The sequence below is a fragment of the Tamandua tetradactyla genome, chromosome 26 (genome assembly GCF_023851605.1).
Source record: "Tamandua tetradactyla isolate mTamTet1 chromosome 26, mTamTet1.pri, whole genome shotgun sequence".
NCBI lineage: Eukaryota > Metazoa > Chordata > Mammalia > Pilosa > Myrmecophagidae > Tamandua > Tamandua tetradactyla.
In genome coordinates this window covers 29,017,156-29,044,741 of record NC_135352.1, presented here as the reverse complement: position 1 = coordinate 29,044,741, position 27,586 = coordinate 29,017,156, and the positions used below count along the sequence as shown (strand labels likewise).

Below are 27,586 nucleotides of genomic sequence, written 5' to 3'. Positions count from 1 at the left end.
TTAAATACCTTATTTAAACAATTTGTTTGTTTTTAAAAAAAAATCAATTATTTAATTGTTTTCTTTCAAAGGATCATTTCCAGAGTTCCAAACATCTCTGTACATCTGCGACATGAGCCTCCTGCCTTGAGTAATGAAATGTATTGTTTGGTTGTGACTATTCAGTCCCATGAAAAGACCAAAATCAGAGATGTGAAGCTCACTGCTGGTTTAAAACCAGGTAAACATTCTTTTTTTTTTTTAACATTCTTTTTTAAGCTCAATATTTATTCAGCACAGAACAGGTATCAGTGATGTGAAATAAAGGTTTTTTTTTTTTAAATATGGTTGTGGTACAGTGCTCTTCATACAGTATTTGTTATTATGATAATGTTTGAATTCTCTCTGTGTTAAAGCACAAATATTAACACTTTCAGGACAAGATGCTAATTTAACTCAGAAAACTCATGTGACTCTTCATGGGACAGAATTATGTGATGAGTCCTACCCTGCTTTACTTACTGACATTCCTGTTGGAGATTTACATCCAGGGCAACAGGTGAACTTGGTCAACTGTGATTGGATAGGAAATAAATTAGTTTATAGTTTTAAATAAACAGTGAATTTTAGACAGTTTCAGACCATTTTAAAAGTATGTCTTGGGACTTAAAAATAAAAGAAGAACTTTGACACACATTTTGCGTATTTAAATGTGTGAAATGCATTAAGCAGTTTTCACACAAGAGCTTTTGGAAACAATGACCATAATATCGACAGTTAGTTGCTTAATAAAATGACTCGTTTGTGACTTAGTGAAATAACATCTTGGGCATCTTGCATTTCTAATGAAATTCTTGGGAAGTTGAGAATGATAAAGTAGTAATGATGGTTCTCCTAGGCTGTGGCAGGGGTATGTAGACTGTACTTTTCCAAGATGGTATCTTTGATTAGTTACACTGTAACAGCCTGTAAAAAGCACTAAAGAGTTTAGTTTGCTATACCCACAAACTGTTCGTACAGTAAACTCTAAAATGTGGAAACATTATCCTAGAATATAAATCAGGGAGAAATCTCTTTAATGTTAATTAAATTAAAACATTTCTATTTTGTTATAGCTGGAAAAAACATTGTATGTTCGCTGTGGAACAGTGGGTTCAAGAATGTTTCTTGTGTATGTTTCTTACCTGGTCAATACAACTGTTGAAGGAAAAGAAATTGTTTGCAAATGTCACAAGGTATTTTTTATTCATAATACTTCATGAACCATCATACTTTGATTGTTCCTCTATTTTGTGTTACTTTATAACCTGTGAAATAAGCAGCTTAGATGTGTATAGTCTCTTATAAATTTTAATTAAACATGTTGGCTTTAAAAAAAATCATTATATCTAGATTTGTTTATGTTGGCATTCCAGCCTTAGACTGAGAAAATGGGCCAATATGGCTTGTCATACATAGAATCAGCAGGTTTGAGAGCTCATGTGAAAAGCCTTGAAACTAAACCAATCTACTTTTTTTAAATTACGTAGTAGGTAAAACTTGTTGGTTGGTAGAAGGTTTTGGAGAAAGAGTTTTCTCCCTTTTTGAAGTATCTTTTCTATTATTGACAAAAATGCCTGTCAGTTTTTTCTTTCGTTCGTTTTTCTTTTTTTTGGTGAACGTATATAGAAGGTGATAAAATTAGGAAGGCTGTCACAATCATAATCTAACAATCCAGAGTAGTTGCTATTAACTCTGCTATATTTCATACTTATCTCTTTTCTGTTTTAGGAATTTCCTTTGGTATATGTTTCTATATAGATTTAAACGTATCAGAGCTAGTACCTGTATCCTCTCTTTTTAATGAAAAGTTGTGATTTTTTTTTTTTAGTTCAAAGAAGTTTATTTTTATGGAGTCTTTCAGTCTTTTACTTTGTACCCTATATGGTCTTTTAATTTTTTAATTAAAGAGAATAGGAAAATGAAAGACACTTTATCTTTATTCTGATAACGATCTTTCCTTAAGTAGGATTTAAAAAAGATAAAATATTGTAAAATACATTTGGTTGCATATCTCTAAGTTCTTGACTGCATAGGAAATTTTTTTTAATCCATATTTATTACTCATCTGTCCATACCATAGATCAAAGGAGCATCAGACACGAAGTTTTCACAATCACACAATCACATTGTAAAAGCTATATCATTATACAGTCATCTTTCAAGAAACATGTCTATTGGAAAAAAGTATTTCAGGTGCTTCCCTCTAGACACTCTAATACACCACAGACTAAAAAGGGAATATCTATATAATGCTTAAGAATAATCTCTAGAATAACCTCTCGAGATTTGAAAATCTCTCAGCCACTGACACTTTATTTTGTTTCATTTCTCTCTCCCCACTTTTGGTTGAGAAGGTTTTCTCAATCCCTTGATGCTGAGTCCCAGCTCATCCCAGGATTTCTGTCCCACATTACCAGGGAGGTTTACACCCCTGGGAGTCATGTCCCATGCAGAGATGGGGAGGGCAGCGAGTTTACTTGCTGTGTTGGCTGAGAGAGAGAGAGAGAGAGAGAGAGAGAGAGAGAGAGAGAGAGAGAGAGAGAGAGAGAGAGAGAGAGACCACATCTGAGCCACAAAAGACATCCTCTGGGCCTCTTAGGCCTCAATTTAAGTAGGCTTAGCCTATCCTTTGCAGGGCTAAGTTTCATAGGGGCAAACCCCCAGTGAATTGAGGACTTGGCCTATTAATTTGGTTTTCCCCACTGCTTGCGAGAATATCAGGAGTTCTCCAAATGGGAAAGTTGAATTTTTTCTCCTTTCTCGCCATTCCCCCAAGGGAGCTTTGCAAATACTTCTTTATTCACTGTTCATATCACTCTGGGATTTATCAGGGTATCACACTAACTGGACAAAATATGTTTATGCTTCTATCAGCCAGTCTGCTCCAAAGACTCATTTTTAAGGGATGTTAGTTCCAAGGGTAGAAATAGATGTTACACAAGAAGGAATTGGCCAAATATGTTTGGAAAATACTGGGTTAAAAGATGCTAAACAATTATTTTTACTGTAGGACTTAACACAGCATTTAATTTGCTAATGTGTATCAAGAATCTTCATAGAAGCTATCGTGATTATCTTTTATTTTTCCAAGAAGCCCTTTTCTCCTGGAATATCGTACAGGTCTTGGTGTTATTTGGAAATGCCTATTGTAGATCACAGAAACTACCCAGCCCAGCCCAAAGAAACATAACTAGAGAGCAGTCCAGCAGCCTTTCTCATCTAAGGTTTCACATTTAAAGCACAGAACACAGAAAATTATTTGAGTGACCTCTTTTTTTTCCATTCTCTTATGGATAGTACACATAGGTGCACTGGGGAGAAGTCAAATCATTACAAACAATAGGATTCCAGGGACCATTTCAGCATGATTCTTTCAAGAAACCCCAGCTGAGAATTGATAGTTTAGAACAAAAAGAGAAACCATCATATCTAAGAGAGAGAACACCAGTTCTGATATGTAGGGGAAAAATGTTAATATTTTGGAAATTCGGTACAAATGACTGTGACTGTAACTCTTTGTAATATTTGGATTGCATAAATTCCAGGATGCAGTAATGTCTGTAATATTAGAGTTATAGGTAGGAACTCCTTCTCACAGGGAAGAAAAGAGATATATACTATATTTAGGAAATTGGCTGGTGTAGACAGGGAATCAGCTTTGGAATGAGGGAGGCCTAGGTTTAAATCTCAATTCTTTGGCCTACTTACTGTGACCTTGTACAAAGTTTTAACCTTATTTATAAGACTGGGATAATGGAACCTACCCCAGGGGCTTGCCATGACATTTAAATTGAAGAATCTATATAAGGCATCTGTTACAGAATAGATGGTCAGTAAACGTAAATGTGTTTCCCTTCACTAGATTAAATCTCATTTCCCCCTATAAACGTGTCTGCCCTATAGGTCTTGTAAAAATTAAAAGTAGGAGAAATCTTAGCTAATTGTTTTGTTGATTATTCATTTCCATAGATCTTTTGTGTGGAGAAATATTGAGACCCTAGGCTTTAGGCTCACCTAGAACCATTGCATGCTTTCTCAACCAGTGTGAGTGTCTTAAGTATCCTACATGGTATGCTTTTCTAAAAAGTGAGGGAGAAAGTCTGAAGCACACAGTAATAATAAACATTATTAAGGCACATCACTAATGCTTTATATTATATTATCATTTAATCCTCATAACCAACCTATGAGGATTATTGAAACTGAGGCTTCAAGAAACCATGTAAGTTTTTTTCCCAAAGTCACATCATCATATCTAAGGTCATATGACTTATAAGTAATGTCTGCCCAGGATTAGAGTCCAGGTCTATCTGGCATCACAGCCTGAGCTTTTAACCAGTTTTCTGTATGACCAAAGATTTCTGACTAACAGAGTAGTTTACTTGTTTTGAAAGTTATAGCCCTCTTATTTTTCTAACATATTCTTTTAGAGAGGCAGCATAGCATGCTCATTAAGAGTATGGGCTCTGATATTTGTATATAACCTGGTAGTCCCCTGAAACTTCAGGTATTTATGTGACACAGAGTTAGAGCACTGAAGCTATGAGAGCCAGCATTACCCTTTTCAGCAGCTGTTAAAAAAACAGCTGAAAAAGTGATCCAACTTCGTCTAGAGATATGAATGAAGCTGATCTGAATAGGACTAAGGTGAATCAGAATGCAGGGTAGAGGATGACATGGCCCATATTTTCAGACTTCAACTTCTGTGCGGGACCAAAGGGAGAGATGTTCATTTGGTGCAGAATTTATATGTTGGATAGCACATTATCTAATTTAACTTGTATGGTCAGTTTACTTGAGCACCATAATTACATGGAATCTTGAATACGGCATGAGATCTTGTTGGTTTGTCCAGGTTAGTGTGATGCCCCAGTATGTCCCACGGTAACTTGGGCAGATAATAAAAAGTATTTGCGAAGTCCCCTTGAGGGCCTGGGAAGAAAGAAGGAAATATTCAACTTCCCTATCTGGGGAATTCCTGATATTCTCTCAAATAGTGGGGTCAACCAATTCGGTAGGCCAAGCCCTCAATCTTGGGGCTCACCCCTAGGAAGCTCATTCCTGCACAGGATAGGCTAAACCCACTGATGATTATGCCCAAGAGTCACCCCCAGAGAGCCTCGCTTGTTCTCAGATGTGGCCTCTCTCTTTAAGCCAACTTGGCAGGTGAACTCACTGCCTTTCCCCCTACATGAGGCATGATTCCAAGGGTGTAACTCTCCCTGGCAAGTGGGATCTGACTCCGGGGATATAGCCAGGACCTGGCATCGTGGGAATGAGAAAGCCTTCTTGACAAAAAGGAAGGAGAAATGAGGCAAAATAAAGTTTCAGTGGCTGAAAGATTTCAGAGTCGAGAGGTTACCTTTGAGGTTATTCTTACATATTATATGGATATCCCATTTTAATTTATGGTGTATTGGAGTGGTTAGAGGAAAGTACGTGAAACTGTTGAGCTGTGTTCTAGTAGCTTAGAATCTTGAAGAAGACTTTTGTGAACAAGGTGATTGTGAAAACCTTGTTTCTGACACTCCTTTTTATCCAGAATAGACACAGATGAGGTTAAAAAAAAAGATAAAAAATGAATACCTGGGGGGAGATAAAGGGTAAGAATTGAGTAGATTGAAATATTGAGGGTCAGTGAGGAAGAGGGTTAAGAGGTATGGGATATATGTGTTCTTTCTTTTTTCTTTTTCTGGAGTGATGCAAATGTTCTAAAAATGGTCTTGGTGAAGAATACACAACTATGTGATGATATTGTGAGCATTGGTTGTATAATATGGTTGGACTGTAAGTGTGTGGATATTTCTCAATAAAATATTAAAAAAAAAAAAAGTATGAGCGCTGAGGTTAGATTTGGTCCATTTCCTGCCTCTGACACTCACTTATTGGCCAAGTGACCTCTTCATCTTGAAATAGCAATAGTAATAGCACTTATTTCTTTGAGTTATTGTGAACATTGCATAATCTATATATAGTGGTTCTAACAGTGCTTGTCATATTACATTGTTATTGTTATCCTTATTATTTTAGTCATCTTGAGTCAAGGTGAGGTAAAGAACATGGACAAAAGGACGTCCCAGAGTCTAGGCTTGGCAACACTAGTGCTATGGTCTTAGGCAAATCACTGAATCTTTCTTAGTCTCTGGCTCCTCTTCTGTAAAGTGATGATGGTGATGATGATGCCTGCCCTACCAACTTCACTAGCTCCTGAAATGTCTAATGTATAAAAAGCCCTTTGCATTATGAACGGTTATAAAACTGTAAGGTAATTTATTAGAATAATAGTCAGGCTCCCTACATAGATATTTGCATGTATTATCTAAGGGAAAGACCCTAATTCCTTAATATTTAAACTGGGATTATTTGCCAATTAGTAGTAGATGTATTTGTATGTATTTTTAAACCTATTTATTATTAAGATTTAAGACATTGAAGGTGCCCTTTAAATTTTCTTCCAGGATGAAACTGTAACAATAGAAACAGTCTTTCCATTTGATGTGGCAGTTAAATTTGTTTCTACAAAGGTATGTTCCTGTGACACATTGACAGTCATTAAGCTCATAGGAATTGACAGAAAAAAATGATGTGGACTAAATGTAATTGCTGACAGACCTTTTCTCTTCATTTGTGGCAGTTTGAGCACCTGGAAAGGGTCTATGCTGACATCCCCTTTCTATTGATGACAGACATCTTAAGTGCCTCACCCTGGGCTCTCACTATTGTATCCAGTGAGCTGCAGCTTGCGCCTTCTATGACTCCAGTGGATCAGCTAGAGTCCCAGGTGGACAAAGGTAAAGAATTTGGATCATTCTCACTTCATTAGGAGAAGAAAGGTGTGTGTGTGTATGTGCATTATGTGTGAGCAATGTAAGAGACTTTTGGTAAATGAGGAATCTTGAGACTTAGATTTGGAAAAACAAATTTATAATTAATGTAGAATTAGTATAATTTCTGATATGCTTGATTATACCTTATTTTAAAAGAGATTTTTTGCTACTCTAAGGAAGTTACTATTTAAAAAATGTACTTGAAAGTAACATAGCAGTATCTTTTCACATTTTTATTTTTTATTTTTTTTAGTAATTTTTAATTAATAAATTCTGTTGTTTTTAAAGTTGAAATGGAAAAAGATATTAGAAATTTTGAAAACTATGGAAAAGTAGAAGGTAACTTTTCTAAATCACCCAAGTAAAATGATTGTCTATAGAACACGTTCAGTCCTGGGATGATACCTCTTTAGTTCCATGTACTTTTAAGTTGAATCCTTCGTGGGCTGTTTGAAGGAATGAAAGTAGTTTTAATGTTAACCCAAACAAAATTGTACTCAACTGAATAATAAGGGTAAATATTCTTAGAAAAAAAAATCATAATGCGTTCTTAAAACCAAATATAAATTTGGTTGTTTTATTTGCTGTGTTATCCACTTCTTGACTTCAGTGTTACAGGTCCTAGTTGATTGACAATACAGATTAAATGAGATGAGCAGAGTTCAATCATATTTTCCATCTGCCCTGAAAATCATTTTCAGTATATATCATAAATCACCAATAAATATGAGTGCTTTACTGTAATGCATTATGCTAGGCTTCCAAAAAGACACCAGAAAAAATGATATCAAGAAATGCAAGAGAAAAGCAAGTTTCGAGAGAGAATGACAAAAAACTTCCCTTCTCTCTCTTCTTCTTTGACTCTTCACTGTGCTAATTTGGAGTAATCATGAGCTCTAGCATCAGATTGAACTAGATTTGGTTCTCATCTCTACTACGTGTTTTTAGTTAAAACTTAGTTCATTTTGTTTCATCAACCTGCTCAGAATGTTTCATTTTGTTTTATCACTTGTCAGAGTTAAAGGAGATAATGTACATGAAATAATGAAATAACATGTATGAAATATCTTAGCCTAATGCTCATTATATCGAAAACTCAGTAAAAGCAGGTTATCTGCCTGTTCTTTGCTGATTCCTTCTCTTGCCCTTTAATTGGTCATTTCCAACACCCTGACTTTGGTTGCCATTTTTGTTCATTGTATGTCTTCAGCTGCCCCACAACCTTTGGCTGCCTGTATAACATAGTCCAGAGAAGCTGCAGAGGGAAAAACTAAACTTCTTTTTCCTGCCCACATCCAGCCTTCCTCCAAGTTCTACTTTCTAAACAATTCTTGAATCCAGCTTCTCATTTCCAATCTGCCATCTTCATTACATTTCACATGGCCTAAGAAAGAGCTTCTTGGCTGGTTTCCTTCTGGCCAGTCATTCTCCTCTCCTCTAGTCTGTCTGTCATATTGCTGCTGGAGTTTGATTCCTCAGAAAAACTAATCAGAGTTTGTTTGTCTTTAAAAACTTTCACAGTATACCAGACCTTTTACAGTTAGGCTCTGGCTAACTTCCCAATCTCTCCTTCACCGGTTTCTCTACTTCCCTGTGTTCTTCTTCACACTTCACCCAAGCCAAATTTATTTCATTCACCAAATACTGGTCCCATCTGCTTTTTTAAAAAAGTATTTTTATTGACGTATCTTCACAAACATACAGTCTATATCCCATTTGTTTTTGAGCATGATATTTTGTCTAAAATCCTCTCCCTCCTCTTTTTTCATCTGTTGAACTCATTTGTTTGCGCTTTAAAGGTCATAAGCTTTGACTTCGTGATCCTCTCAAGCAGAGCTTAGTACTCTTCCAAACCGTTTACTGTGTGGTGTTTTGTATATATTTCTATTACCACACTCATCTCATCATATTATAGTTATTTATTTATAGATCTGTCTCACCTACGAGAGTATGTGCTCCTTTAGAGCCACAGCTGTGTCTTACTTAGTTTTATATTGCCAGCATCATCGTAGTTGGTCAGTAAATATTTATTAAATTAATGAATACTCTCTGGTTTAAATGTCCAGGAATAACAGTACAGTATAGAATTTGTGTTTGGCACATTGAAAATACAACTTTTCTATAAAAAAAATTTTCCCCAGGCTGGCCACGATGGCTCAGCAGGCAGAGTTCTCACCTGCCATGCCAGAGACCCAGGTTTGATTCCCGATGCCTGCCCGTGGCAAAAAAAAAAAAAAAAAAAAAATTTCCCCCAATGTTAATTGTGTATAAACATTGTGATCATTTTGGTTAACTTCCCAGAATTAGATTGGGTCTTTGGGGAATTTAATATGAATACTTATTTTTTTCCTGGTTGAAGAACCTGTCTCAGATTTAAATTGATGCGTTTTTACCCCTTCAATATATTTTACTTATTGGGCTGCAATATCATGTCCTAGTTGCTACATTTACTTAAAAGTGATTCATTAAATTAAAGATTGACCCACCTTTTTTTTCTTGTGTCAGAACTCCATTAATCTATCACAACCTTCTTTGTTGGAAAACCGTAAAAACAATTATAGGTATTAGGAGCTTGTTGTTAATAGTATTCAAAATTTCATTCACAGATTTGCTTAGGCTAAGCATTAGGCTTTTATTTAAAGGAGTGACAGTGCAGGCTGTGAAGTATTGAAAGATGGTGAAGACTTGATCTCGATGAGTAGTTATCTTGTCATCAGGGAATTTACTATAAAATTGGCGAGAGGAAAGCATTCTTGCATAAGAGGTAGGTAAACACATTAGATAATGAAGCAATATGTGATATATTTCCAGTTGAGCAGTATCAGTAATAATGACTTTATTCAGAGAAAGCCAGAAGTTGTCTGGAATGACATTTTGAAACTTTAAGGAGTAGCCACAATTTTATCTTTTCTTTTTCCTTATTCAGAAATGTTTCTGGTTAGAGAAAAAAAAATCACCATAGGGTGATTCGTCTGACATTTGTTCCAATAGGAACTTGCCACAGCCAAGCATTGCCTCATCTGTTTTTATTATAATGGAATATTTATATTTTAGAAAAATGCTGGGTAGGGAAAACAGAGAAATGATTTGGTTATTCATCTCAAGCACCTACTGCTTTTGTGATCTTGCCGAAGTCACTTAATATTTCTCAGCTTTAGTTTCACCAAGTTTCTATAAATAATATATAAAGGATAATGTATTCTCTTTTAGTTGTGTTACTTGAATGTGACACTCTCCTTTTATACATGAAACCATTGCATAAGGCTCTTTCTCACAGTTGTCTTACAGACTGGAGAGAGTGCTAGTGAATGCTTTTGTCTTCGGTGCCCATCTTTTGGAAATGTTGAAGGTGGTGTAGCAACTGGGCATTATGTTATCTCCTGGAAAAGGTAAAAATTATATAATTCCTACCTTTTCTTCGGTGTCTTTGCTAATTGTAACTTTAGCATATGTCATTGTCATTTAATAATTGAGAGTTTCTATCATTCAGGAGAGTAGGTAGAAGTTTCTGTTCTGCTCAGTTTCTGAATATTTGTCAGAAACACCAAAAATAAAAAGTAAAAAGGATAACTTTCATTTGTTTGCCACAATTTGTGACTTACATGTGATGAAATTTTAGCCAAACTAAATCTGAAGATAGAACCATTGAAAAATATTAGTAGAAACAAAAGTGTCCCTATTTTCAAAAATGTCCTTGGGCGGGCCGCGGTGGCTCAGCGGGCAAAGTGCTTGCCTGCTATGCCGGAGGACCTCGGTTCAATTCCCGGCCCCAGCCCATGTAACAAAAACGGAGAAACAGAATACAATAAAACAAGAAAATGTTTAAAAATGTTTCCCTTTCTTCCTTCCTTCCTTCCTTCTATCCTTCCTTCCTTCTCTCTGTCTTTCCTTTAAAAAAAAAAAAAAAAAAAAAATGTCCTTAATGTCTTTTGCCTACATAGAAAACCCAAGGGAAGGAATCAGCAGATTATTAGCGATAATAGAGTTAGCCAAGTTGCTGAATCTAACATCAATAGACAAAAATCAGTTGCATTTCTACATATCGATAATAAACTTCCAGGCATTGAATATTTCATTACAGGTATAAACAAAAATTATAAGATATTGAGGAATGTATCTAATAGAAGATATGCTAGCAAATTTATTAGGAAAATTATAAAGCTCAAAACATGAAACAAAGTTCTAAATAAATAGGAGAGATGCATGTTGGTCTTGAAGCAGATTTAATTTAATAAATTGATCTGTAGTTTCAGTGCAATTTCCATTGAAGTTGCAGTTTTTTTGTTTGTTTTGTTTTGTGGAAATTGACTCTGATTTTAAAATGTATATAGAAAGGCAGAGTCAGAGTCAGCCTGGTGCCTGCCCATGCAAAAAAAAAAAAGGAAGAGTAAGACATAGTCAAAATACTCCAGAAGAAGACAAACTAGTTGAGATATTTGCCTTGCTGTATTCCAAGACTGATTATGAATCTGCAGTAGTCCAAATACTGTGATATTGGCACAGGGCTATGTAAATAAACCAGCGAAGCAGAAGAAAATGTCTAGAAATAGATCCATGGATCTACCCATGTATAGAAATGATACTTTACAGAGACAGTATTGTAGTTCAGTGGGGAAAGGAAGAACTGTTCTATAATTGATGCTGAACAAGTGACTTATTTACTTAAAAAAATTGGTCTCTACTGTGTACTGCATATATAAAAATTAATGACAGATATATTAAGGGTTGGGTTATAAAAGCAAAACTTTGTTACTTTTACTTTGTAGGAGCAAAGAGTTTCTTTAAATAAAACTTAAAAAGTACCAGCCACGGGTGGGCCACGGTGACTCAGCAGGCAAGAAAGCTTGCCTGCCATGCCAGAGGACCCGGGTTCGATTCCTGGTGCCTGCCCATGTTAAAAAAAAAAAAAAAGTATCAGCCACTAAAATTGATTAATTTGATTTCTTAAAATGAAATATTTCAGTTTCTTTAAAAACACCATAAAGAAAGTTTAAAGACAAAATACAAACTGGGGCAAGATGTTTACAACATGTATAACTAACAAAAGGTTAGTATTCATATCAAGAACTTCAACAAATCATAAGAAAAAGACAAGTAACTTAACAGGAGGTTGAGCAGATTACTTGAGACTGTAGTTTAACTTAAGCAGAGGAAGCCAGATGACCAGTAAATGTGAAAAGAAGCTCAGCCTTCCTAGTCATTGTTAATGACAGATTAAAAAATAATAACAGATTAATGACAGATTAAAGCCACAGTGACGTTCAAATGTACTCCCACTAGTGTAGGAAAATAAGATGGTTTAACAACACCAAGTTTATTAATTAGAATAATTATAAATTGGAACAATTGATTTTGAGTACTTTACCAGAAGTACCAGGTACCAGAAGTACCTGGTAAAGTTGAAATGTCTGTGCATTATAATCCTAGAAAAGATCTTAGCCGTATGCAGAAAGAAGGTGAGTATAAGAATATTTATAGTAGTGCTCATAATAATAAAAAATTGGAAACAAATGAAGTATCATTGACAGGAAAATGGATAAATTGTGGCACATTAATAAAATGGAAGACTGAATATCAGTGAAAATGAATGGATCAGAGCTACACCTATCAACATATTAATGTTACATGAACAGAGTAAGCTGCGGTTGTGAATATGAACAAATTCCATTTATATACAACTTCAAAACATATAATACATATTCAGTATTGCTTAGGGCTACGTAATTTGGAAAAGTGTAAGGAAATTCATGGAATGATAGATAACAAATTCAGGATTGTGGTTTTTTCTGGAGGAGAGGAAATGCAAGCAGGAAAGGTTCACAAAACTATTGGTAACGTTTTCTTTCTTAGACTGGAAGGTAGATAGATGATATTGGATATTTTATTTCTTAGTCATTCCATAATAAATATTAGAACAGGGAATATAATTTTATTGCTTAAAAATGAAAGGAAAAATGCGTAATTTTATTAAGGAAAAGAAAAGCAACTAATCTAACTAACTTAACTTGTCTTTGTTTTCCCCGGCTTCTGAATTTATTATCTGTGTGTAATTCTATAGTGATGTTTAGTTTAATTTGTCTGATGTAAGAGTTAAAATATTATTTTGAAGGCAGTGTTTAATTATTCCATCATGCTGCCTTAATGCTTTATATTTATTAATGATGAGGGTTACATGTTTTTGCCTGTTGCTTTGCTCTGTCGGAGTTTGCACATCAGGACAGTTGTTCCTCCCTCGATGCAGATTCTTCTTTAAGGGCTGTCTTCAACAGAAAGTTACCAGCTGCCCTTGTAGTCCCCACCCAGCCATTGTATGGGGAAAGTATTTGCTTTTTATAATGTTACTCACTTTATCTCAATAAACACTGGAACACCACTATGTTTATTGAAAGTGAAATGTTTTTAATTCTTTAGTGTGTACCATATACTTGTAGTGTTTGTTATAAAGATGCTCTTCAGGGATGGTTTGCAGACTTGTGCCTGCCTATGAACACTCCTCAAGGAGGTAAGAGTTTGTGTCACAAAGATCATCGCAGTTCTTCCTGCATTGAGAAAATCTTAACTACCAGCACATTATATTTAAGTGATGTGTTTCATTGTGGCACAATTCCTTCAATTCATCACTCACTGGTAACAAACATTAGCATTGGGTTATAGCGTTTAAGTAGAAATATGCAAAACACAAATGGGATTCTAAAGGCTCTTCATAAAACTACTTTTCTTAATAAAAAGTTTTGGATATTTTTTATTAGAAATGGATAATTTGTATTTTCTTTGAAACTGTTAGTGGAAATACATATTCCCTATGTATTTTTGATTATTAGCTTAAATACAATGTGAGCTTAAAAGAAGACCTTTTCTCCATAGGACTTCGGCCATGGAAAACGTCCCTGTCATCAGTACTGTCATCACTCTGCCTCATGTGATTGTAGAAAATGTTCCTCTCCATGTGAACACAGGTAATGGTAATTCAAATTTTACTTGGAAAAAAAGAATATAATAGTATTTTTATTTTCACTTCTAGGATTTTATTCTTTAAATTTTTTATTGCGATAATTTTCCAACATTTGTAAAAGTGGATTATGGCCAATTTTATTTCATCTGTACCCCTACACATTCCTTTTAGCACCATTATTTTAAGGCAAATCACAAATATCATAAATATTTCAGTATATATCTTTAAAAATTAATGGTTCTTTTTCTAAACACCATCACAATACCATAATCATGACTTTAAAAGTTTGCAATAATTATTTACTATCATCTAATCCCAGTGTTTGAATTTCCCCCACTGACTCTGAGTGGTTTTTACAGTTTGCTTGAATTAGTATACACATAAGATGTGTACCTTGGAATTGATAGTCTCTTGTACTTTTTTCATCTATAGGCTGGGAAATTCCTCCTCTGCCCCCTCTTCTCTTCCCCCTTCTTCTCTCTGCGTTCTCTTCTCCCCCTCTGTCATCATCCCCCAAACCACCCTCTCCCACCGTCACCTCCCTCCTTCTCTACATTCTCTCTCTCTCCTTTGCAGTTTATTTGTCTTTAGTCTAGATTTACTGATTGCATGGTGTGTTTTGAATGTTTCTCTGGCCTTCTAAACAGTTGTTAGATCTATAGGCTTGGTCAGATTCAGTTTAACTTTTGGGCAGGAATACTTCATCGTTGATGGTATGTACTTCTATCAGGAGACATGTAATATCTTTCTGTCATTTCTTCTTTATTTGCTGGAATACTTTTATCAAGAGAAACTTCCCTTTACTAACTGTTTGGTTCTCTTGATGTATCTGACAATTTTGGAAATGAAAAGTGCACACATGTGTGTGTATATATAAATGTTTTACTTATAATTTCACTAAACATATGCTCTTGTTTATTCTAGTTTAGGAAACATGATTATATTTAGGGAAGTCTTTTGTAGATTAAAAAAAAATTCCTAACTCAACTCCTGATAGCCAAGACCCTTATTAAGTCAATTATTCTTATAAGGAGACTGCTTTTCTTAGCCTATTTTATCATAAACCTATGGAAATTGTCTAATCAAAGAATTTTCTTATTTGGTAAGAATACTGTAATTTCATAAATTTAAGTAATTCCATGTCTATAGAATGAGATACGTTTACAAAATGAACCCATAAATGGTGACCTATTGTTTTTTTAACCAGAAAAAAAATGTCTTCTTCTGCAGATTTGCCATCATTTGGACGTGTCAGAGAATCATTACCGGTCAGATATCACCTACAGAATAAGACTAGCTTAGTACAAGATGTAGAAATTTCTGTGGAACCCAGTGATGCCTTCATGTTCTCAGGTCTGAAGCAGGTACGGGTCATATCTCATTTAGTTGTTTATGTAGATACACAAGTATAGGTAGGAAATGGGGAGTTGGATGTTTATTTTTTACAAATAAACTGATTAAGGCTGACCAAAGTCCTTATTGTTTTGTTAATGAATGTTTAGTCATTTCTAAAAATTAAGTACAGGTTCCTAAAGAGGTGGGTTAAATAGGCAACATGTATCTTTTCACATTGATAACAGTCATACAGTTTCTTACTCCCTAGAAAGCAAAAGTTCATAAACCTTGAACTATATTATAATATAATGGAATTCCTAACAAATTAAGATTTCCCCTTTATTACTGATCAGTTTATAAGTTTGTGGCTCTTGTAATTTGTGACCTGGAGGCATGGCTGTACTAGTATTAAATCCTATTTTTCTTCTGAACTATCAGTAAAGTTTTTAAGTGATTTTGATCTCATAGAGAATTTACTGATTTTTGGTATGTTTAGATACAATCTTGTACTAGACCTAAAAATAAGTTACCCAAGTATTTTGATTCATCCATTCAAATCAGAGTTGAACAAGTTCATCAGGTTTTTAAGTGAGTGAACATGACACTCAGGCAAAATTCTGTGTTGTCACCCACTGTCAGAATTCATAGTCAGAAAAAGATTTTTATTAACAACTCTATGTAATACTTGTAATTAATGATATATATGATATTGAATATAATACTAGCTATAATATACACATGCAATACTATATACTACTATGCAGTATAATATCATGTATTGGTATACTTGTGCATTTTTTATTACATTTGACATATCATGTACATATATGTACTCATTTGTCAATGAGTAAGATTTCCTTGAATGTCCTGCTCTTTTTTACATTTTAACTTATAAGTAGTTTAAAGATAACAGCATCCTGCAGTTTGTGTTCTTTTCCAAGTCATTGTTACAGATTTTCAAACATCATTTTCCCCCTAAAAAGTATGTTAACATGATGGGAAAACTCCTAAAAGAAAACAACAGAAATAATCAGCTTGTATTATGTTGACAGTGTTTACAAATGGGCACTTTTCTAGAAGTAATTATATAATGTTTTAACTATAAAAATCTGCTGGGTTGGGCAGTACAGGGGTCACTTAGTGGTAGAATTCTTGTCTGAAATGCCAGAGACCTGTGTTCGATTCCCAGAACCTGCACTGACCAAAAAAAAAAAAAAAAATCTGCTGGGTTTAAGACAGAAAATATTGACCAACCCATCTAGCTTTCTCCTTAAGCAAGTATAAGTTGCCTTTTATATCTTGGCAGAACCTGAGAAATCATACCTGTATTATTTACACAATTAACATTTGCCTGGTCCAAGCTTATACTGATTCAGCCCTACAGTTTTGGGATATGTTAAGGAGATGGAATCACAAAGTGAGGGAACATTTCATGCAAAGGATTTGAGTGTCCAATCATTTATAAGATATTTCAAGTATGTGTATGTCATCATCTTTCTTCAAAACTTTCTGTGATTTAGATTCGATTACGTATCCTACCTGGCACTGAACAGGAAATGTTATATAATTTTTATCCTCTAATGGCCGGATACCAGCAACTACCGTCTCTCAATATCAACTTGCTTAGATTTCCTAACTTCACTAATCAACTGCTCAGACGTTTTATTCCTACCAGTATTTTTGTAAAGGTAAGTTTTAGACGTTTTGTTCTTTTAAAATGTAATGTGTGAAAAATGAAAGACTTTCTTTTATTTAAACTTCATTAAATAACGTTTTTAGACTAATAGTGATATTTGATAGTTTTGACTTTTATTATATTAATTTGGCCATATTGCGAATTCATTTCTATAAAGTTACTATGATTTTTTAAAATCTAATTTCAGAGGTGTTTTACTCTGACAGATTATCCTAACTGTATCCTTAAATATCTTTTCTCTCTGGATTAGTAAAGTATGTTTCAAATTATAGTTAGTTTGTGGCTAGTTCTTAGTAAAAATGAATTAAATTTCTAAATATCCCTAATTATACAATATTGGATTTGAGTCTTTTATGAAAATGATCATCTATCAGAATCTGTACCCTGGTTTAAAGTTTAGATTTTTTTTTTAATTTTATAATGTTCAGAATTCTATAGTAAAAGAATATATAGGCTAATTATAGTCTTTCATAAGATATAGCAGTATGTAAGGGAGTGAATTGGGCTGGATAAGTGGTTTATTTAGTTCAGCATTCCACCTCTGATAAGTCACTCCCAGACACCTAAAATTACAGTTGTCCCTTCAATTTTTGATTTCCCTCAGTAACTCAGGTATATGTGAATATATATGAATCCTGTGTGCCCCCATTTGGGATCACAAGTTATATTATTGCCTCTTTTTTTTAAAAAAAAATTTTGTCTGTTTCATTCACATTTTGGGAACTGTCCCTTGTTTATATAATCCAGAATTTGGTAAACTGATCTATATTAATAGGTTCCTCATGCCCCCTTCTAGCTTTCTGGACTTAACACAACTTTTTTTCCACATCTGCAAAATAAATAGTTTTATAAACTCTTCCAGACTCCTGTCTTACACCATACTTTCAGGTTGTAAAAGAAAAATCTCATAATTTTAGATTTTCTTGTATTTAACAGTGGCTTTCTGAAACATTTTCACCTGAGCATGTTCTAGAAACATTTCCATTGCCTTTCCTTGTTCTCATGTCTAACGTCATCCTGTAGGAGAAAAGCCTCATGACTGGGAAAGTGGCAGAGGAAAGGGGAATGGATAATCTCTGTAATGTCCTTTTAACTGTTTTACAAAAAGCAAAACATTTTATTTCTAAATTTAGAAGTGCTGCTTTAAATCAGTGTGTAGTATGCATTGATAGACATATACATCTTGATCATATTCTAGCTGTACAAACATAGCTTATTTGAAATGCTAGAGTTGATCATATTGAGAAATAGGGGTTTCTAGTCCATTAATTAATCTCTTTCATTTCTTTTCTTGTAGTTCACAGTATACCCAAACCTAACCCCAACTAATGCTAGTGCAGTCTTTTTCTTTCGCAGTAATATTCTGGGTAGTATTTAAATTCATAAAGAAAAGTTCCAGAAAATAAACATTCATAAGTTTTAACATGAACCTTTTTCTCACTACCATGATTGTTTTCTCAAATCTTATAATGTAACTGCATCAGGAATATTGACTGAGATCATTAGAGCAAGATTCTTTATCAATTGGGGAAAACTTAAAATTAAATTTTTTTTTTATCAGTCACTCTAAGGGTGGTAAATAAAGATTTCCCTCTTCCTGCTTATTGAACAATCACTGACTGAAATATTACATCCCACCACACTTAGAGAACTGTCCTGACCATTATGATAGGTACTGGCCACATATAGCTATTGAAATTTAAATTAATGTTAATTAAAATTAAATGAAATTTAAAAATCAATTCATTAATTGCACGAGCTGCCTTTCAGATGTTCAGTAGCTGTACATGTCCAGTGGCTGCTGTTTCAAACAGCACTGATGGATCATCACAGAAACTTCTGTTGACCACTTCCTCCCTAGAGCAAATATTATATGAAATATAATATTGGGAGCCTATTCTTTCATTTATTCCATTCTTGCCTTGAATGCATACAAACATGCGTATTACATAAAACAGGGAATTGCCTCAAGCATCATTCTGCTTAAAATATGAAAATTGGATTTTGTGAAGTTGTGACAATGTTTGATTTTCTTTCCTGATTCCCACCACTCTTGATGCTCCCCTCACGAAGATCTGTCATTGTACATCTGTATATAAAATTATTTGTAAGGATTTCATTCTTTTAGCTATTGGATAACTCTTTGGGCTGTGTTACTGACTTGTCAGAAATTTTATACCTAAAAACAATTGTGAAACCTTTTACTCATTTTTTTAGCCTTGACTTTTTCAGATTTCCTCTTAAACTTTTTCAGTCAGTGATCTTCAGAAAAGATGGTTTTTATTTTAATCAGCTTTTAACCTAGCAGTATTCACTGTTAAATATCCTTATGTTCTCTGGGAAAAAAGATTTTCTCAAGAGGGAGAGTAGATGATCTCGAAACCCCAAAAGTAACTTTTCTATCAACTCAGTTTGTTTTTTTTTTTTTAACTTTTTTATTGTATAGTATAGCATATATGCAAAGCAAAGAAATAAGAAAGTAATTGTTTTCAAAGCACTCTTCAAAAAGTAGTTACAGGGGCGGGCCGCGGTGGCTCAGCGGGCAAAGTGCTTGCCTGCCGTGCCGGAGGACCTCGGTTCGATTCCCGGCCCCAGCCCATGTAAAAAACAAACAAACAAACAAAATACAATAAAACAAGAAAATGTTTAAAGATGTTTCCCTTTCTTCCTCCCTTCCTTCCTTCTCTCTGTCTTTCCTTCCCTTCCTCCCTCTCTCTTAAAAAAAAAAAAAAAAAAAAAAAAAAAAAGTAGTTACAGAACAGATCCCAGAATTTGTCATGGGCTATCCTACCATCCTCTCATATTTTTCCTTCTGGCTGCTCCAGAATATAGGAGGCTAGAAGGCTTAAATATTTTTTTTATCACCGCAGTTGACTTTTTTTCTTCTTTTCTCTGAAAAATAACATATATACAAAAAAGCTATAAATTTCAGAGCACAGCACCACAATTAATTGTAGAACATATTTCAGAGTTTGACATGGGTTACAAGTCCACAATTTTAAGTTTTTACTTCTAGTTGCTCTAAGATACTGGAAACCAAAAGAGATATCAATTTAATGATTCACAAATCATATTCATTTGTTAAATCTTGTCTTCTTTGTATAACTCCATGATCACCTTTGATCTTTCTATCCCTCTCTTTAGGGGTGTTTCGGCTATGGCCATTCTAACTTTTTCATGTTGGAAAGGTCTGTCACTAATATGGGGTAGGGAGATGGAACTATCTGATGTTCTGGAGAGACTGGGCCCTCTAGGTTTCAGGACTTAGCTAGTCCAGGGACCCATCTGGAGGTTGTAGGTTTCTGGAAAGTTACTCTAGTGCATGGGATGCTTGTGGAATGTTATATATTGCCCTAGGTGTTCCTTAGAATTGGCTGGAATGGTCCTGGTTGGGGTTTGGCAGGTTATGATAGGTAGCAAGGTCTAACAGAAGCTTGCATAAGAGCAACCTCTAGAGTAGCCTCTTGACTCAATTTGAACTCTCTCAGCCGCTGATACTTTATTAGTTATACTTCTTTTCCCCCTTTTGATCAGGATGGAATTGTTGATCCATGGTGCCGGGCCAGATTCATCCCTGGGAGTCATCTCCCATGACGCCAGGGAGACTTTCACCCGTGGATGTCGTGTCCCATGTAGTGGGGAGGGCAATGATTTCCCTTCCAGAGTTGGGCTTAGAGAGATCTACCAATTTGGTTTTTTGACCTACTTAAAGCTTGAGACATGATAGGACCCTGAGCAAGGGAGAGAGGGTAAAATTTTATCACTTAAGCAGGAATGGTAAGTAGATTTCATTTCACGAGCAGTAATGACAGATGGTAATAGCTGTTGGAATGCAAAGTTGAGAGAAGTAGTAACCTAATTGGATTTTAGCAGGTTGAAAGACACGATCACAGTCAGTGGGTGATGTCTGCCATTGGTGTGGGAGGGAAGAATGGCAGCCCCCTTGCACTTGGCATCTGCACAGTAAACTGAAGAAGAATGTGGGGCAAGAAAAGAAGAATAATTAATTTCATCCTGGTACTTAACATGTGCTTATTTTGTTTTATAAAGTTTTATATAAAACTTCAAAGAATTTCAGAGCCCTTTCAGTGTTAATAGGGCTATTATTTAGTGTCATTATAACTTTGTAAACCCATTTTTCCCCCCCATTTTAAAGCCACAGGGTCGACTCATGGATGATAACTCTGTTGCTGCTGCGTAATGTTCAACACTGGCCCGTGGCTGTTCTTACAGAGAAGTTGGACAGAGTTATATAGGTTTTTCATTGTGAACCATAGCTTTGATCATGGTAAAAAATTATCTTTTCTATTTTTTAATGAATGGTATACCACCTATTCAGAGGAACTCAGAAAATATTATGAAAATCTGTCCTCTTATATTTTCACTAATAAATATTTGAAATCTGTCAGTGCTACATGAAAGGATGTCAGACCATTGTTATTACTGAAAATCACTTAATGAATAGTAAGTTCTTTAAAAATGATTTGCATGTATAACATCAGAGGAGAAAAGTTAAGCAACCTAAATATTGCTGATCAAAGAGAGGAAAATGTACCACTATCTATTCCTTGAGTCTCTTTTCAGATTTAGCTGAACTGGAAATAAATTCAACATTATAGATTTAATGTGTGCTCAGAATAGATATACAGCAACTTAGAAGCAATTGTATGATTGATATAGAAAGCATCCAGAAAGTTTTAAGCAAGCAGTTTAAATAAATTGTCCAAAAATATCTTTGTTTACCACCAAAACATATCAGATAGATTCAGCTCGTAGCCAAAATGTGAATCTCTTATGAAACAGATTCACATAAGTGTGTTAAAATCTTAATCTGAAAAGATCTAAACTGCAAGGATGTGATTTTAGGCATAATTTCCTAAACTAAAAGGTTTTGAAAAAGATATAAGGTCTAAAGAGCTTTTAGTTGTGTTGTGCAGTTTCAAAAAATCTATTGAAAGCTCTTAATTCATGTAAATAAAAATATTAATGTGAAGATTTTCTTTGTTAAAATATCTTAATTTAAAACTACTTGATTTTCTGGAAAAGTTTATTATTTAACATGTAGGAGTTGTAAAAAGGAAATAAGTGTTGTAAATAAATTATATTCTCTTTCAGATATACTTGTATATGTCTTTTATTTATTTTGAGCTTGTTTAATATCAACTTTAGTAAGAACACTGTTTTATGAAGTATAGTGAGGAACATTCATTTCATTCCCATCTTGAATGTCAAAGTCCTCTGCTGACACACATGTGAGCATGCACACATATACGCACGTGTGCATGCATATGAACAACCACAACAACAACAAAACTGAAAACAGGGCTCTTTCAGGATTGGAAGTTGAGAAATCTGCTTTGTAGAGCTGGCTCTGCTACCTTCCAGGAACTTTGGATAATGGAATAGGCTGTCTTGAAGAGGAGTGAGTTCCCCCTTATCTATTCAGATAGATGCCATAGGAGCATGACTCAGGAGTCACACTTTCTCAGGTCAAATCTCAGCTCTACTGCTTACTAGCTAGGTGACTTTGTTCAAACTACTTAACGTCTGTGTATCTCAGGTTTGTTACCTTGAAGATGTAAATAATAATTACTAGCTTATAGGCTTGTTGCAACAATTATATATATTAATATGCAGAAGAGCTTTGAATAGTGCCAAAGTTAGTACTTTACCAGTGTCATCTTACTTGTTATGGGAAAGCTGAAGAGGATATATTATGTGCCTGCTGGGTAGATCTGTGTTTGTTGTCCTTCACCTACAAGAGATAAGTTTTACATAATATAGTACATACATATGTACATACAAGTGTGTATACATAATATATATATATATAATACTACAAACAAAAATGTTTGTAATAATAATACATGTTGTGCACTCATGTTCTATGGTTGTAACCTACTGAATTGATTTCATGACACACTAAAGTGATGCAACTTGTCATTTGAAAACTGAATGAAGATCTTTAAAGACCCTTTGAATTCTAAGGTTCTTTGATGCAATGCTTATATAATGAAGTCTTTCATGTGTTACTGCCATTGTCTAAACATAAAGTATGAGTTTGAACAAATTGATCATTGACATATACACTAAAATTACTAACATTGGTATCACTGTGACTCGTGTAATTGTGTATGCTGCTGTAAATACATACCATATAAACAGGTCTGTGCTTTTCCTTGACCTATTCTAGAGTGGAAGTGAAATAATTCTTTCCCAACCAGCCTTTTGTAAATTCTGTTTTGAATTGACTCTATTTACCTATTTTGAAACTGGGAATTTTAGATTTTAAAAAGTCATGAATTACTATCTATCTTGGATTTCATATAATTTTTTTTAAATCTAAAATTCCCTGGGTCCAAAATTGAAACAGACAGTGTTGCAGTAGCTGCTGACTCACCAAGGTTACAAGAGTCAGGAAGGACCTCCAGTCTCCCTTCCTGCCTGTTTGTGTCACCAAACACAATCATCTGTCTCTCATAAAAATACATTACCTCTTATGAAAATACTTGGTTCTCAATGTTGCCCTGTGCTAGTATACATCACTCATGATACAGATTTTTAAATAAAGAGTTACAAATTTAGGGGGAGGTATGTATAAAAATGTATGCCCTGCTGGATCATGAAGCTAAGCACCAGTAAATAATGAGAGTGTACTAAGTGTTACCAAGAGGGTGAGATAGATAGTCTCTGGGAGAAAATGTTCTTAATCTGTTTACTTTTATGTCTTAGTGATCCTAAGAGTTTGACTTGCAATTTTAGTCCCTCTGACTCAGTTTTCTTCATAAGGTCTTAGGTTCCCATCCTTGGTTTCGAAGAATTAAGGGGTTTATAGGACATGACTGTCTTAGTTTCCAAGGGCTGCTCTAGCAAAGCACCACAGACTGGTTCGCTTAAACAACAAATGTTTTTTGTTTCATAGTTGTGGAGATTAGAAGTCTGAATCAAGGTGTCGATAGAGCCATGCTTCCTATGAAGTCTGTAGGGTTTTACTTGTGGCATAATTCAACCTTTGCCTCTATGGCATGGCTGTCTGTGTCCAAGTTTCCTCACCTTATAAGGACACCATTCACATTGGGTTAGGGCCCACCCTACTCAATTTGGCCTCATCTTAACTAATAACATCTTCAGAGATCTTATTTTCAAATAGGGTGAAGTTCATGAGACCTGAGGTTAGGATTTCAGCTTATTTTATTAGAGGACACCATTCAATCCATAACAGTGACTCTTTTATTTTTAATGTTTTTTTAATTGTGAAATACAAAATACATACAGAAAAAAAAGAAAGAAAAAGCAGTAATTTTCAAAGTACACTTAACAGGCACTTATAGAATTCAGAGTTTATTATGGGTTACTATTCCACTATTTCAGATTTTTCCTTCTGGCCACTGCAAAACACTGGAGGCTAAAAGAAATACCAATGTAGTGATTCAGCAGTCATACTCATTTGTTAAATCCTGTCTTCTCTGTTACAACTCCTCCTTCTCCTTTGATCCATCTCCCAATCTATAGGGATCTTTAGGCAATGCCCATTCTGACTTTTTCACGTTGAGAAGGGGTATCAACTCTAAAGGATAGGGGGATGTTATCAATTGATAGTCTTGGAGAGACTGGGCCCTCTGAGTTTCAGGATTTATCTGGCCTAGGAACCCTCTGGAGGTTACAGGTTTCTGGAAAATAAACTTAGTGCATGAAACTATATTTTATAGACTTGGTTAGAGTCCTAGGTGTTCTTAAGAGTTAACAGGAATGATGTTGGTAGGGGGTTGGCAAACCAAGGTAATTAGCAATATCTGCAATCCATAACAATGACTCTTGCATTGAATTTTTAAAAATGTCTTTCACTTTACTTAAATGAAGGATTTATTTTTGTTTTATTTCAGTAATTTCTTCCACAATCCATGTTATAGCTCATGCCGAATATAAAAGAAAAAGTCTTCTAATGATGCTGTCCCTAATAATAGTAGTTTAGAATTCTGCGTTGTAATTTCCATGTTGGCATTGCAATAGGAGAGGGAAGACATACAGGGAGAAAACGCAACAAGTGGAAATGTTGATTTCACCCTTTCAATAGGGTCCATGTAGTCCCAGCAAATCTTTCTCTAAAGCTCCCCCTTTTGACCTTAGAACCCCAGAAACAGCCCCAACTCCTAGTTTGAAAATTAGAGATATGGATTGTATTGTTTAATGGTAGAGTGAATGCTAATGACTAATTTTCAAGAAGTCATGTGTCACATTAGTGATTACAGGTTATTGAACACATACCTGATATCAAGTAGAAATATACCCTTTATCTTGTCCTGCCTTTTTATTTTCATACCATGTGAATTCAAACTATAAGGACTAAATCTTTAGCTAAAATGAAAGATTATGAATTAATGCTAAGGAAAAAACCCCACATTGATCCTATGTGTTAATATACATGCAGCAAAAAAAAAAAAAAAAAATGCATATTTTATTGTTCCAGCATTTTAAATGCCTTTTTGAACACGTATGGATGAAAATATTATTTCTTTAACAATACATTTCTAACGAGTGATATTCACACCATTCATTGATGATTTCCACACCCAACTTTAAGTATGCCATTCTTGCTCACATCTACTGAAGTGCTCCATAAAATTCACTAAATGAGTGTAAAATCCCGTACTTTCATGAAAGAGAAAAGAAGTTTAGAGTTTAATTACATTCAGCTCCTCTTCAAAGATCAAAACTTTCCCTTCTACTCAATTTACTTATGCCTGAGAACGACAGAGAAAGTGATCACAAGGCATTACTGTTTTTGCTTTCTGAAGCATGTTTTACCAGAGGGGGAAATAGAGCCAAAATCAAAACTGCCAAGCTGTTCTGCATTTCAGGGTATACATACCATGCAAATTATACCACAAGCGATTATTTTTTCCAGTTGAAACTATTATCTGATTTGGCTCTATTTATCATTGAAAGTAGAAACATTAAAATGTATTTTCTTTGAAACTTATTTATAGGTCCAGGAGATAATCAGATGGAAGACATATCACAGAAATGAACTGGGACTGAAGTTAGAATCAATCTTTGCTCTTCTGTGATCCTGTTTTAAACATTTCATATAATAATATAAAAATTCTAACCCAGAGACCTGACTTCAGTGTCTATAAGAAAGGTCCATCCATCTTAGGGTGGAGCATTTCACATGTTACTTCAGTATCAGTACTGTGAGTCCTCCCATATATCAGCAAGGAGAGTGGCAGATACTGCATCCCCAAAAAAGTTAGAATTAGAGCCCTCTGGACAAGTGGAACTTTTTGTTTCTAAATTAAGATTTCCTCTCAGACCAATAAACACTGCTATCCTGATAGGAGGTGCAGAGAAATCCCAAGTCAGCATTATTTTTGAGTCTTTTTATTTTTTTTGAGTAGTTATTTTGAGTCTCTTGCCAGCTCACTCCACTCAAAAGGAGTGGAGGAGTTTGATAAACTGTTTTGGCTTATGTATCATGAAACATCTTAAGTGATAAAGTTAGGGACCAGGAGTGGACCGCATGAGTAATGGGTGTTATATGTGAATAAGTTGAAGATAAAGACAGTGGCCTGTTGCCCCCAGGGAATCTCAGTAAAGTACCCTCAATAAAACGCTGCCCCATATCTCAGTTTAAATTATTAGTGAACCTAAATAAGAGTCTTCTATACCCAGACCTCTTTTCTCTTGCCAAATCCAGGCATGAGTTACCCCAAGCAATTTTTAAATTACTTTTTCTCCTCAGAATCACTGACAATGAAAGATGCACAGCAACCTTGAAGTTGATTTTTCATTTCTGGCATATAGCCTTTTCCAAAATTTATCAATATACATGGCAAATGAGAATTTGTATATAACCCTTGTTGGGTAGGTCAGGATTTCTAAACTATGTGTCTTGCCCAGGTGATAACTGCTTACATTTATTGAGTACTATCATGTGCCATTGTGTTATGTTATTGTCTCAATCTCTGTAAATCTCAATGGGGGGTGTAGGTACTGTTATACCCATTTTAAAGATTTGTAAATGGAGGCATGAAAAGGTTAAGTAACTTGTCCAATGTTCTGTTTGTTTATTGCTGTAAAAAAAAAAAAGTCATCCCAATTCTTAGTGGCTTAAAGCTGTAAGCATTATCTTTTGTGCTTTCAGCGGGTCAGGAATCTGGGAAGGGTTCAGCTGTGCAATTCTAGCTTGGGGTCGCTCATACAGTTGTAGTAGGATGGGAGCTACAGTTAAAATAGATTGTTAGAACAGGATGGAATTGAAGAACTTGGGGCTAGCTAGGCAATTCTCTCTATTTAGATTTTGGGTCTTTCCATATGGTCTTTGGGCTTCCTCACCGCCTGGCAGTCTTGGGATAGCTGGAGAGCACAGAGCTCCTCTGCCTTTTTATGACCTTGCTCAGAATCACATAAAGCCATTTCTGCTAAGGTCACAGTCCCACTCATGTGGGACTCCACCTCTTGATGAGAAGATGGCCATATCCTAGAAAAGCATGTAAGCGGTGATATTGTTGCAGCTATCTTTGGAAAATACAGTGTTCTAGTTTGCTAGCTGCCAGAATGCAACACACCAGAGACAGATTGGCTTTCAATAAAAGGGGATTTATTTAATTAATGTGTAGTTCTTCAGAGGAAAGACAGCTAACTTTCAACTGAGATTCTTTCTTACGTGGGGAGGCACAGGGCGATCCCTGTTGGCCTTCTCTATGGGCTTCTGGGTTCCAACAACTTTCCCCGTGGTGATTTCTTTCTGCATCT

The 27,586-nt window shown here is 35.0% G+C and overlaps 1 protein-coding gene across 1 annotated transcript in view; it reads left to right on the top strand.

The window, feature by feature from the left end:
- TRAPPC11 (trafficking protein particle complex subunit 11) overlaps positions 1–21,947 on the top strand; it is a 49,508-nt gene extending 27,561 nt beyond the window's left edge. The window contains exons 21-30 of the mRNA XM_077144320.1: positions 72–220; positions 417–538; positions 1,095–1,214; positions 6,480–6,545; positions 6,656–6,812; positions 10,126–10,237; positions 13,713–13,804; positions 15,031–15,164; positions 16,656–16,823; positions 20,988–21,947. Of these exons, the coding sequence (XP_077000435.1) occupies positions 72–220; positions 417–538; positions 1,095–1,214; positions 6,480–6,545; positions 6,656–6,812; positions 10,126–10,237; positions 13,713–13,804; positions 15,031–15,164; positions 16,656–16,823; positions 20,988–21,032 (1,165 nt within the window). The 3' untranslated portion in view covers positions 21,033–21,947. The remainder of the gene's footprint in view (positions 1–71; positions 221–416; positions 539–1,094; positions 1,215–6,479; positions 6,546–6,655; positions 6,813–10,125; positions 10,238–13,712; positions 13,805–15,030; positions 15,165–16,655; positions 16,824–20,987) is intronic.
- Positions 21,948–27,586: the final 5,639 nt, after the last annotated feature.